This window comes from Heloderma suspectum, chromosome 7 (genome assembly GCF_057233095.1).
Source record: "Heloderma suspectum isolate Gila_16-S chromosome 7, 16-S_ref, whole genome shotgun sequence".
NCBI lineage: Eukaryota > Metazoa > Chordata > Lepidosauria > Squamata > Helodermatidae > Heloderma > Heloderma suspectum.
The window spans coordinates 65,261,494-65,276,331 of NC_139464.1; the positions used below are offsets into that span (position 1 = coordinate 65,261,494).

General features: G+C 42.3%; 1 protein-coding gene across 3 annotated transcripts; it reads left to right on the forward strand.

The window, feature by feature from the left end:
- Positions 1–3,602: 3,602 nt before the first annotated feature.
- Positions 3,603–14,343, forward strand: KRR1 (KRR1 small subunit processome component). 3 transcript variants are annotated; one of them, XM_084810469.1, is made up of 10 exons: positions 3,603–3,777; positions 5,741–5,916; positions 6,936–7,070; positions 7,343–7,468; positions 7,632–7,715; positions 8,915–8,971; positions 9,773–9,943; positions 10,455–10,532; positions 10,625–10,718; positions 12,708–14,343. In XM_084810469.1, the coding sequence occupies exons 1-10, from the start codon at positions 3,624–3,626 to the stop codon at positions 12,842–12,844; spliced, it is 1,212 nt and encodes a 403-aa protein (XP_084666595.1). In that variant the 5' UTR covers positions 3,603–3,623; the 3' UTR covers positions 12,845–14,343. The 3 variants fall into 3 exon arrangements, with proteins under 3 accessions (XP_084666595.1, XP_084666596.1, XP_084666597.1); XM_084810470.1 differs by lacking the exon at positions 3,603–3,777 and adding an exon at positions 3,945–4,058; XM_084810471.1 differs by lacking the exon at positions 3,603–3,777 and adding an exon at positions 3,945–4,058 and having other exon boundaries at positions 5,744–5,916.
- The last annotated feature ends 495 nt before the right edge of the window (positions 14,344–14,838 follow it).

Sequence of the window (14,838 nt, forward strand, 5' to 3'; positions counted from 1 at the left end):
GGTGGCGGACATCTATGCAGTTGGTAAAAACAAGACCTGGAGCTGATTGTAGTTCAGATCACAAACTTCTTATTGCACAATTTAGAATCAGACTAAAGAGAATAGGGAAGACCCACAGATCAGTTAGATATGAGCTCACTAATATTCCTCATGAATATGCAGTGGAGGTGAAGAATAGATTTAAGGGACTAGATTTAGTAGATAGGGTTCCAGAAGAACTATGGACAGAAGTTCGCAACATTGTTCAGGAGATGGCAACAAAAAACATCCCAAAGAAAAAGAAAACCAAGAAGGCAAGATGGCTGTCTGCTGAGACACTGGAAGCAGCCCAAGAAAGAAGGAAAGCAAAAGGCAACAGTGATAGGGGGAGATATGCCCAATTAAATGCAAAATTCCAGAGGTTAGCCAGAAGAGATCAGGAATTATTTTTAAACAAGCAATGCGCGGAAGCGGAAAAAGATAATAGGAAGGACAAGAGACCTCTTCCAGAAAATTAGAAACATCGGAGGTAAATTCCAGGCAAAAATGGGTATGATCAAAAACAAAGATGGCAAGGACCTAACAGACGCAGAAGAGATCAAGAAAAGGTGGCAAGAATATACGGAAAATCTGTATAGGAAGGATAATATCGGGGATAGATTTCACAGTGTGGTCAGTGAGCTAGAGCCAGACATCCTGAAGAGTGAGGTTGAATGAGCCTTAAGAAGAATTGCTAATAACAAGGCAGCAGGAGATGATGGTATCCCAGCTGAACTGTTTCAAATCTTGCAAGATGATGCTGTCAAGGTGATGCATGCCATATGCCAGCAAATTTGGAAAACACAAGAATGGCCACCAGATTGGAAAAAATCAACTTATATCCCCATACCAAAAAAGGGAAGCACCAAAGAATGTTCAAACTATCGAACAGTGGCACTTATTTCACATGCCAGCTCAAGATCTTGCAAGGTAGACTCCAGCAATTCATGGAACAAGAATTGCCAGATGTACAAGCAGGGTTTAGAAAAGGCAGAGGAACTAGAGACCAAATTGCCGCTGGATAATGGAGAAAGCCAGGGAGTTTCAGAAAAACGTCTATTTCTGTTTTATTGACTATTCTAAAGCCTTTGACTGTGTGGATCATAACAAATTGTGGCAAGTTCTTGGTGGTATGGGAATACCAAGTCATCTTGTCTGCCTCCTGAGGAATCTGTATAGCGACCAAGTAGCAACAGTAAGAACAGACCACAGATCAACGGACTGGTTTAAGACTGGGAAAGGGGTACGGCAGGGTTGTATACTCTCACCCTACCCATTCAACCTGTATGCAGAACACATCATGCGATGTGCTGGGCTTGATGAAGCCAAGGCTGGAGTTAAAATCGCTGAAGAAACATTAACAATCTTCGATATGCAGATGATACCACTTTGATGGCTGAAAGCGAGGAGGAGCTGAGGAACCTCATGATGAGGGTGAAAGAAGAAAGTGCAAAAGCTGGGTTGCAGTTCAACCTCAAAAAAACCAAGATTATGGCAACCAGCTTGATTGATAACTGGCAAACAGAAAACGTGGAGGCAGTGACAGACTTTGTCTTTCTAGGCGCAAAGATTACTGCAGACACTGACTGCAGCCAGGAAATCAGAAGACGTTTACTTCTTGGGAGGACAGCAATGACAAATCTTGATAAAACAGTGAAGAGCAGAGACATCACACTGACAACAAAGGTCCGCATAGTTAAAGCAATGGTATTCCCCATAGTAACCTATGGCTGCGAGAGCTGGACCATAAGGAAGGCTGAGCGAAGGTGCTTTTGAACTGTGGTGTTGGAGGAAGATTCTGAGAGTGCCTTGGACTGCAAGAAGATCAAACCAGTCTATACTCCAGGAAGTAAAGCCAGACTGCTCACTTGAGGGAATGATATTAAAGGCAAAACTGAAGTACTTTGGCCACGTAATGAGAAGACAGGATACCCTGGAGAAGATGCTGATGCTAGGGAAAGTGGAAGGCAAAAGGAAGAGGGGCCGACCAAGGGCAAGATGGATGGATGACATTCTGGAGGTGACGGACTCGACCTTGGGGGAGCTGGGGGTGGTTCGACAGGAAGCTCTGGCGTGGGCTGGTCCAGGAAGTCACGAAGAGTCGGAAGCAACTGACCGAATAAACAACAAGAAGAAGATATTATGGTATGTTCCAAAAGAGATGTGTAGCCACCATGTTTTGTGCATGTTTATATGGAAGTCTTTCACCCTCTTGTTGAGGATGAAAGAGGAGAGTGCAAAAGCTGGTTTGAAACTCAACATTAAAAAAACTAAGATCATGGCATCTGGCCCCATCATGTCCTGGCATATAGAAGGGGAAGAAATGGAAGCCGTGGCAGATTTTATTTTTTTGGGCTCCAAGATCACCGCAGACGGTGACTGTAGCCATGAAATTCAAAGACGCTTGCTCCTTGGGAGGAAAGCTATGGCAAACCTAGACAGCATAGTAAGAAGCAGAGACATCACCTTGCCGACAATGGTCCGTCTAATCAAAGCTATGGTTTTCCCAGTAGCAACGTATGGCTGTGAGAGCTGGACTATAAGGAAGGCTGAGCGCCGAAGAATTGATGCCTTCGAACTGTGGTGCTGAAGAAGATACGAGTCCCCTGGACTGCAAGGAGGTCAAATCAGTCCATCCTAAAGGACATCAACCCTGAGTGCTCATTGGAAGGACAGATACTGAAGCTGAAGCTCAAATATTTTGGCCACCTAATGCGAAGAGAAAACTCTCTGAAAAAGACCCCGATGCTGGGAAAGACTGAAGGCAAAAGGAGAAGGGGATGGCAGAGGATGAGATGGCTAGATAGCATCACCGATGCCATGAATATGAACTTGAGCACACTCCAGGAGAGAGTGGAAGACAGGAAGGCCTGGCGTGCTATGGTCCATGGGGTCACGAAGAGTCGGACACGACTGAACGACTGAACAACAACAACATATGGAAGTCAGTGTCATTTGAGTTCAAAGGGATTTACTCTGAAATAGGTGGCCATACGATTACTTGATCTTTATGTAAATTTATTCTAAGCAAATATGCATGGAATAACGCAGATTGCATATTTTGTTAATTACTAAGCATTTGGCATAAAGATCTGGTCCATGATGGCTGGTGCCAGAGAATGAGATCTTTAAATGGTAAGATTAGTACTAGATTAATTAATCTTGCTAAATGAGAGTGCAAAGTTCTGAATTAGACAGAGCTCTTGATTAGGCTGAACTGAAATGCAAATAAAGCACTATTTTGTGTATTCAGAGTAAAACTTCTAATGTATGCCGAATGCACAAACATCTTCAGTCTATGAAATCAGCCGTGAGCTCTCCTGCTTTTAAAGCCTTAGAAAAAACTTCGACCGGACCTCATCTGAGCCTCGCGGGGATTTTTTGGGGGTCCCAACCCACCACACTCTAAACCCGTTACGCGCTGGGTTGCTGCTAGCATGAACGCAAGAATATCGCGTGGCTCTTGTCTCTCAGCGCTCAGGCGTCGATACCTTGCCGGGAAGTCATGCTAATACTGAAGACTACAAGACCCACAATGCACCGCTGCACGACTCCCCCGGGCTTACGCTCAAGGGGGCGTTCTGACTCCATAGAGTTGGAGAAAGATGAGAGTCGCTCACCGTCTCGAACCTCATTGGCACTTCCGCCCTAAAACCGAACAACAACAACAAGTGAGCGCTTCCACCGAGAGATACCAACGGAAAGAGCGACGCCACTCCGCTACTTCAGAGAGCCAGTGGCGGCTTTCACGTCTTTGCCGCAAGTTTGGGCTCCTTCTCTCCGTTTTCTATCTCTACATCTTCGACGCCTCCGGACGACAATGTCCGGCCAATGTTGAGCCCCAGGGGGCTCCCTACTGCCCCCCCCCCGCGAGCCCTGCGCCCCCTCGCGTCGGGCTTCCACTTCCGGGTTGTCGCCGTGTGGGGGATTCACGGCCGGGTGAAGGGGAAGCGGCATGGCGGCCTCCGAGAAGGCCGAGCGTGGGGAGGGGAGCGCCGAGACCCGGGCCCCCGCCGGCCCCCGCCAGCAGACGAGCAAAGGTGGCGCCATTTTCTCTGCTCGAGCGGCTTCCGGGGATATTTTGAGCTCGCCCGTTGGGCCACGTGCAGTGGGGCGGGGAGCGGAGGGGGGATTTCGTGTTCCCCGCACGCTGCGCCGCATGGACACTTATCTGGCCGGACCCTTGGGAAGCCTCCTTAAGGGTGCGATCCTGTGCATGTTTAGACAGAAGAAAGGCCTACACTTCCCAGCATGCTGCGAGTTGTAGGGCGTGCTTCTGCCCAAACACGCGCAGGGATGCGCCCTAAGGGAGCAATTCTGTGCGTGTTTACACAGGCAAGTGGTTTACAGCTCCCAGCATTCCCCGGCCTGGCGTGCGTAGCGTTGGGCTGCGTTGTTTTATAGCCCGATCCTGTGCATGTTTACTTCGAAGGACTTCAGGGGAGGTTACTCCCAAGTAAGCTTGCATAGGGTGGCAGCCCTAGGTCTTGGCGCTGTAGGTTTACAGCTCTTTTGTGTGTTGTATTCTAGTTTGCTTTGTCTCTTAACGTGATAAGTCACTGTGAAGTCTCTTGGGTTGGACTGCAATATAATTTTTAAATAAATAAATGTAAGTTCTGAATGGCTGCGGTTTCCTGTTGGGAGAAGACTTAAGAGGCGTAATCAGCCAACTTTGCTGGTTATAATGATCTGATCGCATAAGCTTACAGACCAATATTATATTTAGGGGAAAACAATTGGAGGAAATAGTCTCTTTTGTTGGGACACCTGTAGAATTTAGGGGTACTGCCAAAACAAAGCAATGTTTTGAAAGAAAAATAAAGAGCATTGGATGCCACTTTTATCTGTTTCTGCGGGCATCTACAGCAGCAAACAACATATATAGCCTATCATAGAGAACTACCTATTGGGGCTTGCATTCTTTCCCCCACCCCAACTGCATGATGACAATAGTTCTGGAGAAGACTGAATCTAAATATAAATACATAGAGGAACCCAGTTCCTTAGAACAATGAAGTTGTTGGACTACCCTTCATGTAGGAGTATTATGATTTATGTAATGCCTGGCAACTTGTAGATAGTGACTTTTAAGTCCTAATGCTGCTATGTAACTTGTCACTTGCGTCCATAGGCAGAGTAGCAGCCTATCCCAGGCCAGCAACCATGCGGCAAATGCACCTGTTTGTCCACTTACGCCTTTCCTATCCCAATATTGACACCATCGTGGCACTGTGGTGTCTGTTACTAGCTCGGGAACTGTGTTGGCACGCTATGGCTGCTGCATATGCACCTTCTCTGCTGTGAGTGTTCCAAAACACAGCAGCAGACTCGGCATGCGCTTTTGTTTTCCCTCCTGGGGAAACATAGAGGGACGCTGTTCCTGTTTGTACACGTGTGCATGTCCTTTCCTGGCATGTAGAAAGGTGGCAGAGGTTGTGACTGGAGTGGTTTGAAGTGATCTGTGCCATGTTTTCCTGACTGAGCATTGCTAATGAGAGTGTTCTCTGAGAGCCAAGGTATTTATGCCTTGTTAGGATATCAGCTTGAAATTTTGCACTGCATTTTTGCACCCTGACTCTTACAGTTGGTTGCAGTTCGTGAAGCTCAACGGTTTTCCCAGTTCGGATATCAACATTTGAAGCAGTTGTTGTGGCACCTCCCCACTCCCCATTTTTTATGTAAGACAAACTATTCTAATATAAATATATAATTTTTTTAACAGTAGATGACTCTGAACTTCTCACTGTTCCTGATGGATGGAAAGAGCCAGCCTTTACAAGACAAGATAATCCTAGAGGGCTTCTGGAAGAAAGCAGCTTCGCCACTCTTTTCCCCAAATACAGAGAAGCTTACTTGAAAGAATGCTGGCCCCTAGTGCGGAAAACTTTGAATGAACATGTATGAATACTTTCTATACTTTCATAATGCTTAATACTGACTTCAGGAGTGGGCAACTTGTACCTCTCTGGACGTTTTGGCCTACAGCCCCCATCAACTCTACGCATCATAGCCAGTGGTGAAGGATGGTGGAACTTGTAGGCCAAAACATCTGGAGGGCTGCAAGTTGCGCAGCCCTGTTCTACTTAAAGAGCCTAGGTTACCGAGAGGAAAGGTGAGGTGCAGTGTACTGTTAGGCAGAGAATTCTCAAACTACTCATCTCTACTTTCATAAATGGAAACGGGTGGACTAGATTATAATAATATGCTACTTAAAAGTATAAATTGTTATTTTCACAGTATTGTATTTCCTACAATACTGAGATATAGTATACAACTTATCAGAGCTTTAAGAAACCTGAGCAGCCTGCATGTTCCAGTGGAAATAAATGTACCCCTGCAGCAGATGTTTGGATTAGTATGATTGTGTGTGTGAAGTTAATAGACATATTTGCAGGGATAAGGGGTAAGTGGCACTGCTGGCCCCAGATTTTGGGAGTCCCTTGGACACAGTGTTCTCATTGTCTAGCACCATTGTCCATTTACTTGACTCTTTTCCCAGGCCCAGTCTGACCTCAGTATGACCTCTCAGAAGTAAGGGACAAGCCATGGGGAGGTTGCTGCTGTTCTTGCTCCTCTCATTGTTCACTTGTTCAGAGGGGGCAGGTGACCAGGCAGCAAAAGGGAGACGGAGGAGCAGGACCAAGAGGCCCAGAGGCTGATAGTGGGCTCTCTATTGCAGCATGGGCTTCAGCAGATGCCTTACAGTGCTAACCCTGATACTAGCCATGCAAGGCCTGTTAATTTAAAATTCTACTTGAAACTTCCTAAGTCAGGCTCATATACATCATCCAAAAAAATTGTTCTTGCTTTTGTAGTCAAGATATGTTCTATTTGTAAAATGTGTTTAGTCTATAAGCTCTGATACTGTCAAGAAACTTGTTTCTGCATAGGCCATTTCTTGCTTCTTTGTGTTACAGCACATAAGTGCAGCTTTAGACTTAATTGAAGGAAGCATGACTGTCAGCACAACAAAGAAGACGTTTGACCCATATATAATCATCAGAGCCAGAGACTTAATAAAGCTCCTAGCAAGAAGTGTTCCATTTGAGCAGGTTTGTTTAGTGATAAGTACTTGGGTGTCTACCACACCTCCCTATTAAATTGCTTGAATTTTGTTTTCCTATTAGTTTTTTAAGTCTGAATTTAGGAAGATCTGAAATATGTGCTTGGGTTTATTAGAAAAGTCATTCAATTGAAGTAGCAGACTTTTGATTTGGAATCATCTTTCAGAATAGTTTCTCAGAATAAATAAAGTTACTTTAATAATGCTGCTACCTATACTTGTATCTGTTTAACTTTAGATGGTCTCTAATATTCTGTTCAGGCTGTACGCATCCTTGAAGATGATGTTGCGTGTGACATCATTAAAACAGGGTCACTGGTGAGAAACAGAGAAAGATTTATCAAAAGAAGACAGAGGCTTATTGGTCCCAATGGATCTACGCTCAAGGTATGTCTTATACTCTTACAGCCCAACCGTATTCATATTTACTCAGAAGTAGGTCCTAATGGGTTCAGTGGAGTTTATTCCCTAGTGAGTGAGTTTAAGATATAAACCTCAGTTATCATTAAGATCTCTGCTTATGAAATATCTGCTATATCTTCTTATGTAGGCTCTAGAACTGTTAACCAACTGCTACATCATGGTTCAGGGGAACACTGTTTCAGCTCTTGGACCTTTTAATGGCTTAAAAGAGGTAAGGTCTCCTTTTCATAGGAAAAAACGTTTTAGAAATTCATTTCAAGTTGTAGAATCTGTTCGCCCCTTTTAAAATGTTTTTCCTAATAAACAATTAGGAAATTGTTCCTAATAAACAATTAGTACACATATGGGAAAAATGTTTCATCCCCTTCGTAGGAATTCTCTTAGTTATTTCACTGAGGTTGTTTTCTGTCTTAGCATCAACATAGAATTTTATGTTACAGCCGATTCTATGGTCCTGCTGTGCAAGGCAAAAAGTGTTTTAGGACCTAGTGTGAGGACCTTTTGCATCCATGCAAGCTGTGGAGTAGTGCAAGTGAACCATGCAAGATCTTGCACATATAGCATGTGAGAAGATAGGGAACATTAGGTGCAATCCTATCCATGATAATAAAGGATTATCTCTCCCCTCCACCTGACACACACCAGTTTCCTTGCGCTGGTACAGCATTGCATCTAAAGGTATGAGTACCAAAAATCTGGCTATTACCCAAACAGTCCATAGCGTGCCACATAAGAAGATACCAACTAGCTTGGCCGGGTGAAAATGCTTGTGCATTAGCAGCCACTGACCTGGGTTGCACATAACCATGAACCATGGTTTAATTAACCGTGGTTTGTTGAATTGTGGATTGTTATGTGTGAACCCAGGACTATGGGTTAACTTTGGGCTGTTAACCACGAACAGCCCATGAAGAGAACCCATGATTTGTTCTTGGGTTGTGAACTGTATGTTGCTGAAATCATGGGTTGTCATTATGTGCAAACCCAGAATCATGGATTCATTGTTTCACCAGGCTACAGAGGCAGCGGGTAAAAGTAGTAAAAAAAACACACACACCCAAAACAGTGTCCTTACATGCCAGTACTGCAGTGCCACAAAGGCACTTGGGATACAGGGAGGGAAGGAGCGGGGGAAGGAGAAGGGAAACAAACAACCCAGGGACTGAGAAAACAAAACATGGTTTGTTTGATCTTTCAGACAAACGCTGGGTAGGGCAACAAACTATGGTTTAAATAAACCATGGGTTAGGGTTATATGTGAACCAGGCTATTGTGTAAAGTATAGGATATTAGGTTGTTTGTCTACTTTTCTTTCAAAATGTAATTGGTGAGTTGTGAAAAGATTATTTCAAGTTCACATAAACATTCTTTATTGAAAATAAGTTGCTGTCTGCCTTTTCTTATATCTAGGTTAGGAAAGTAGTTCTGGATACAATGAAGAATATCCATCCCATATATAACATCAAGGTGAATATTACTTTTTTATGCAAATAAGACTTTACTTTGTGTCACTTTCATTTTAGCCTAACAAGTTTATCAGTTGAGGTGCCTATTACCTTCTTAGCATTTTTATTTTTTGGTAACAATCCTTTTTGGGAAGAGCAATCCTATGTCTTGGGGTGAGGGAGATCTGCAGTGGAGCTGCCACCACATCCAGGGGCCAGAGCAGGAGTGGGGGTGTCTGGTTCCTTCCCATGCCCCATTGACCACGTTAGCTCTCAGGCTGGCATAGGTTCCAACTCCATTTGGGGGCATGTTGGGAGCCTAAGAACTTGCAGATCCTCCAGGTTCTAGACCCTAGCATGCCACTGAACTGCCCCATTTTGGGCTCCACTGATGTTGTGACAGCCACGGTGGCAGGAAGCTGTGCTGCAGTGTATAGAGGACCACTGCAGATGGGACAGGAAATTCCATCTGCCATATCCAACAGCTCCTTGGTCAGCCTTGCAGGGAGTAGAGGATTCTTCCTTAAAGACTTGAAATACAGATTAATTTGAAAACAACTCAAATAACAGAAAATGGCTGACTTCTGCCTTTTTTTTTTTTTTTACACATCTAGCATATCATTGAACATACTAAATAGCACCCAAAGAACAGGGTATCATTGTTCACAAATCAGACTTCTTCCTTTTATGATGATATCTAGTATTATGTGCTGTTACTAAAAGGTTATTTTAGATCTACTACCTAGATACTTCTGTCTGTCTGAGTACATAAAAACAACTGAGTTGAGTAAATGCTATGTTCTAACTGGTGTTTTGTTTGAAGACTCTGATGATTAAAAGGGAGTTGTCAAAAGATCCTGAATTAAGACTGCAGAACTGGGAACGGTTTTTACCTAAGTTCAAACACAAGAATTTGAACAAACGGAAGGAACCAAAGAAGAAAAATGTCAAAAAGGAATATACTCCCTTCCCACCTCCACAACCAGAAAGTCAGGTCTGTTCAATCCAAAAACTTTACTGCCAAAATAAAGGGGTTCAGAAAAAAATCCTTGCCTGAGATTATAGAGCTATAGTGGGACATTTATGACAGTTGTTTTTATCAAGTCCAGTATCTTACTGTAACTGTTTTTAAAATATTTTAGTTTTTGTGTTAAAGATTTTCTATTATGTTTTTATTATCTTGTATTTGCGGCTTGTCATTTTGTGAAATGCCCAGAGAGCCTCAGCTATTGGGCAGTATAGAAATTGAAATAATGATGATAAGAATTCCACCACCTTGAAGGGGGCAGCAAAAGAAAAACGTGTTTTAAAAACATGTTTATTTGATTGCCTTTCTGTCACAGAATAATAGACACTTTCTGATAAACAGCATCAGTTCAGAGTTCTAACACATTCTTTCACATGAAATACAGAGTTTCTGAAGAGTATGATTTTGTTGTTTTTAAATGGGAGATATGGCAGTATTCAGTATGGAACATGTCTAATCATGGTAATTATTTTTACAGATCGATAAAGAATTGGCAAGTGGTGAATATTTCTTGAAAGAAAGTCAAAAGAAGCGTAAGAGAGTAGAGGAGATAAAGGTATAGTCACTTTGATATTTTTGAAGTTATATTAAAATGTATCTAATTTGGGGGTGTGTATCATACCTGAAATGTGGGGTCCTTTTTTTTAGGCAAAACAAGCAGAGGCAATTAGTAGGAGACAAGAAGAGAGAAATAAAGCTTTTATTCCACCTAAGGAAAAGCCAGTTGTAAAACCAAAGAAAGGTAAGCTTGGTTCCTGGAAACTTTTTTTTTTTTTTTTACCTTTGTTAAAAAATAATTATCTCTGCTATACAGAGGTATTGATGAAGGGAAAGTATTTTGGTCTGTTGTCTACAAAATGAATTTTCACTGGCTCTCAGGCTGGCATAGGTTCCAGAGGTACAGAGGCTATACAGAGGTATTGATGAAGGGAAAGTATTTTGGTCTGTTGTCTACGAAATGAATTTTCACTGGCATCTCTTACATTGTGAGGCTAGTAAAACTTGGAAAATTGAGGAAGAGAAAAGTTAAGATATATATAGTTAATGCTGGTCTGTCTTTCAGGATAAAATTCAGTGTGCTAAAATTGATAATATTTGTGTTCTTGCTCAAGGAACTGTGTCACTCTTTTGTAACTTTAACAAAGGAAAAAACGTAACATTTTGAATGTCAAGCATGTGCAAACTACTTAACAAGTTTCTAGTATTACAAACTCTGTGTGCACGTGTGTGTTTTGTATATCTACACATATTTTCCCAGTTTGTCTAGCTCCAGTGCAGAATAGGTCATTGCTCTTTGGAACTACTTGGGTAATTATGGTTCGACTGTAATGAGGCTATATTTTTGGCTTATACTGAAGGGTTCCTTATTTATTTTATGCAAACCTAAAACCTGTCCCAACCTAAAAGCTGTCTTTATAGATGTGAAGAGCTAGAGAAAATCATAAAGTGTGACAGCATGACCTTGGTGAAACCTTCAGGCTAGTAGATTTCATTTAAGCAAAAGTACTTTGACATTAACGGAAACTCCAGCCAATGCATAGCATCTATATACGTTTTTGGACAAGAAGGACAGTGCACATCAAGCTACTTTTCAAGGCAGTGTGGTTCTAGATAAGAGTGGATTTATTGTACCAAATCTCCTGTGCTAGTCAATTTAATAATCTTAGTTTAAATACATGTTAACTGTAGAAGGAGATAAAACCAGGTTAATCTGAAATATTAGTGCTTCTTGGAAGTTATTAAAACTGGATTCATTCGGTTGGTTCCAGAATCTGCCTTCCCTGGATGGAAGAGGTCCTCCCAGCTGCAGGAGGCTTCTGATCCAGTAGAGGAATTCTGTTGCTGGAATGGAAAAGGCAGTGATCTTTGTTGCTTCACCTCTCCCCAGGCAGTCCCCTGTGACCCACCCCACCCCACCCAAACCTGCTCCAGAGGGTTAGGAAACCCTCCTGGACAGGGCGGGAGGTGGCACTAGGCTCTGCAGAAGTAGGGGCAATGGGTGAAGATTGCTCTTCTCCTCTCTGCCCCCTCCCCCACCCTTTCCACCAGTGAGAGCATTCTGAGCTGAACTCTGCTCGGGGAATACTCCTGCTGATGGAAATAAAGCTGGATCCAACACTTCATTTCACTCAGGTTATTATTTATTTATTACATTTCTATACTGCCCCATAGCCGAAGCTCCCTAGGTGGTTTACAAAGGTTAAAACATTAACAATACAAAATTGCAAAGCATTTTTGCAATGCAAAATGTAAACATTTAAGAAACATACACGAAGACAACATATATCTAAAAACAACTTTGAGCAATCAGCCAAGCCATAAAACAAATCCAGGATCAATTAAAACTTATTACATGCTGCCAAAATGCCTGGGAAAAGAGAAGAGCCTTTATCTGGTGATGAAAAGATAGTAATGTTGGTTTAATTTAAAAATGTGTGCGTTAAAAATGTAGCTATGCTTACCACCTGGGTTGCTGCACCTGTGCATGCAACATTAGCATATCAGAAATTCTTGGCTCATGTACATGGCGCTAGTTTACGAATGTTATATACTCTGTCTTAAAATCTGATTTATGCATGACAAGTTTGTCTGTTGGTGTTTTTTTTAGCACACTTGGCATCATGCTTAAACTGGGCCTAAGTAATGTGTGTAAAATTTTTGAGTATCTCTTGGGTCTGGTATGTTGATCCTAGGAAATCCAACCTGTGTTAATGTCTCTCTTACTATGTAGCTTCTGCTGAAACAAAAATTGATATTGAAACTATTAAAGAAAAGGTTAAAAAGGCAAAGAAGAAGAAGCTGGGGGCACTACCAGTAGAAGAAGTTAAGTTAAAAATGGCATTGGATGAGAAGAAGAAAAAGAAATGATCTTTGAAGTTGTCGTGCTGAGCTTTTTCCAAGGAGGAAGACTCCATAAACTCCAGATTTATAACTGACCTTATTTATGGTGTCATATTTCTGCTGCATATCAGAAAACATAAGCCTCACGTTCTCTGATGGATGAAAAAACACAATTTCCAGGCTTACATAAAGTAAAACCAACAGCTTATTTTGTTGCATTCTGGACATTATGAATAATGCTTGCAGATTTACAGTATCCATTAGAGTAAGCTGGTGACTTAAAACTTTTTGGTGCATATACACAACAACCATAGTGTACAGTGTATGAATATTGCCAAACATACTTAACATTATGTGTGATATCGTTGTATGTGATTCTTGCTGGGAGTGCTTCTCTGATAAATTGCAAGTGGAAATAGGTTTTCTTTGGGAAGATGTTAAAAAAATTTCTAAGTACAAATGTAAACTGATTTATATTTTAGGTCTACCAAGATTACATAAACTATTTTTATATATGTTGGTATTTCTGAAAGTGGCTTTTTAGTCTGTCTTGGATGTTATGTATGTTGTTTGAGAGACGCACTTTCCAAATGCTGGCTGCAACCAAGCACTGAATCACTTCCTTTAGGTGGTGCTGAGATCAACAGGATAACTGGAAATAGGTGTAATAATGCAGACCTTGGGTGTTTGTTTTCCCTTAGAACACTTCATGAATGTTCTGGTTAAGAAGCCATATGAATCATACCCCTTATGACTGGTGACTGCTAAACTAAAAAGAGAGGTCTTTTTCTCCTGCATGTACACTTTTAATATCTAAAGAACTTTGAAGCAGAAGCTCTGATGTCTTGATGTTTAATTGTGCCATATACCAGCTGGCTCTTCTTATTCTTTCATCTCCTTATGAGACTTACTCTATATTTAAGTCATTTAGTTATCAGTGTTGCCAGATCACTTTTATATAGACATTTTGGGATCATGTTGCTTCATAAATAAGACTATTACAAAAGTCACTTCTGATGCTTCCAAGTGTCCTATGCCCTGTTGGGCTGAAGCTGCCAGGGCGGGAGAAGTGGTAGAGATCTTTGCCTTCCCATCCTCTGTGTTTCCTGAGTTTTGCTAGACAGGCTTTTGAGCCTGTCTAGTAAGGGTGCTTCAAGGGGGGGAGGGAAGAAGGCTCAGGCTAATTTGTGTCATGGCCTCTCCTGTCTCCTCCCCTTCCTGCCCACTGGAATGCAGCCTTTCCTACTCCTCGAGGTTGTTTTTCTGACCTTGGACAGGCAGCCAGCACGGTTCTCTCTGCACTGGCTGCAAGGAGGAGGGGTCGGGTTGGATCTCCAACTCCCCCTTCTGAGGTCGGAGCGCTGTTGGGTTTTCCAAGCAATCCTGTGGCCCTGGGACACTTGCCTAGGGCCCATAGGCTTGCTCTCTAAAAGTAAAGATGTTTCAGTACTAGGATGGTGATATAGTACTGGACACACCATGACTCCCCTCAGTCTTTAAATAAAATAAACATTATTTGCAGTTGGAACAACATTAATGACAAATCACTTCAGTAACATCACAAGATAATGGTGCATTTTTGGACTTCCTGGATTACTAAGCTTTTAATTTAGGAGTCATTCTAGGACCCCAAACGAAAAAGCTCAGAGCTTTGGATAGAAGTGAAGAGGCTTTGTCAGATTCTAGTGCAGTGATTCTGTGTGGCTCCATCCTTAAATGCTTCTCCAAAATTGTTCAAGTCCCTGGAATGATAATGTTCTGGGTAAGCATTTGACAAGTGGCAAGCCTCTGATCAGAGCAGGCACTGTACAAAGTGTTAGTATGCTTCAGATCTATGTTGCAGTGTAGAGGTTTCTAGACTGTGCTCACCCTTGGGGTGTTCCACCAGCCTCACATCCCAAAATTGGCCACTTGAGAAGCATATAGCCTTCCCCCCAGGTTTAAGCGTGTCCTCACTTATCACAGGTGAAATATCTCTTAATTACATGCTGCAAAGAGACTGTTCAGAACTTGGTGAGGCA

Excerpts from the sequence above, each read along its gene's own strand:
- KRR1 (XM_084810469.1), top strand. The coding sequence starts at position 3,624 with ATGAGAGTCGCTCACCGTCTCGAACCTCATTGGCACTTCCGCCCTAAA. Across the intron at positions 3,778-5,740 it reads GCGGCTTTCACGTCTTTGCC|TAGATGACTCTGAACTTCTC; the intron begins GCAAGTTTGGGC and ends TTTTTTTAACAG. Across the intron at positions 7,716-8,914 it reads CTTTTAATGGCTTAAAAGAG|GTTAGGAAAGTAGTTCTGGA; the intron begins GTAAGGTCTCCT and ends TCTTATATCTAG.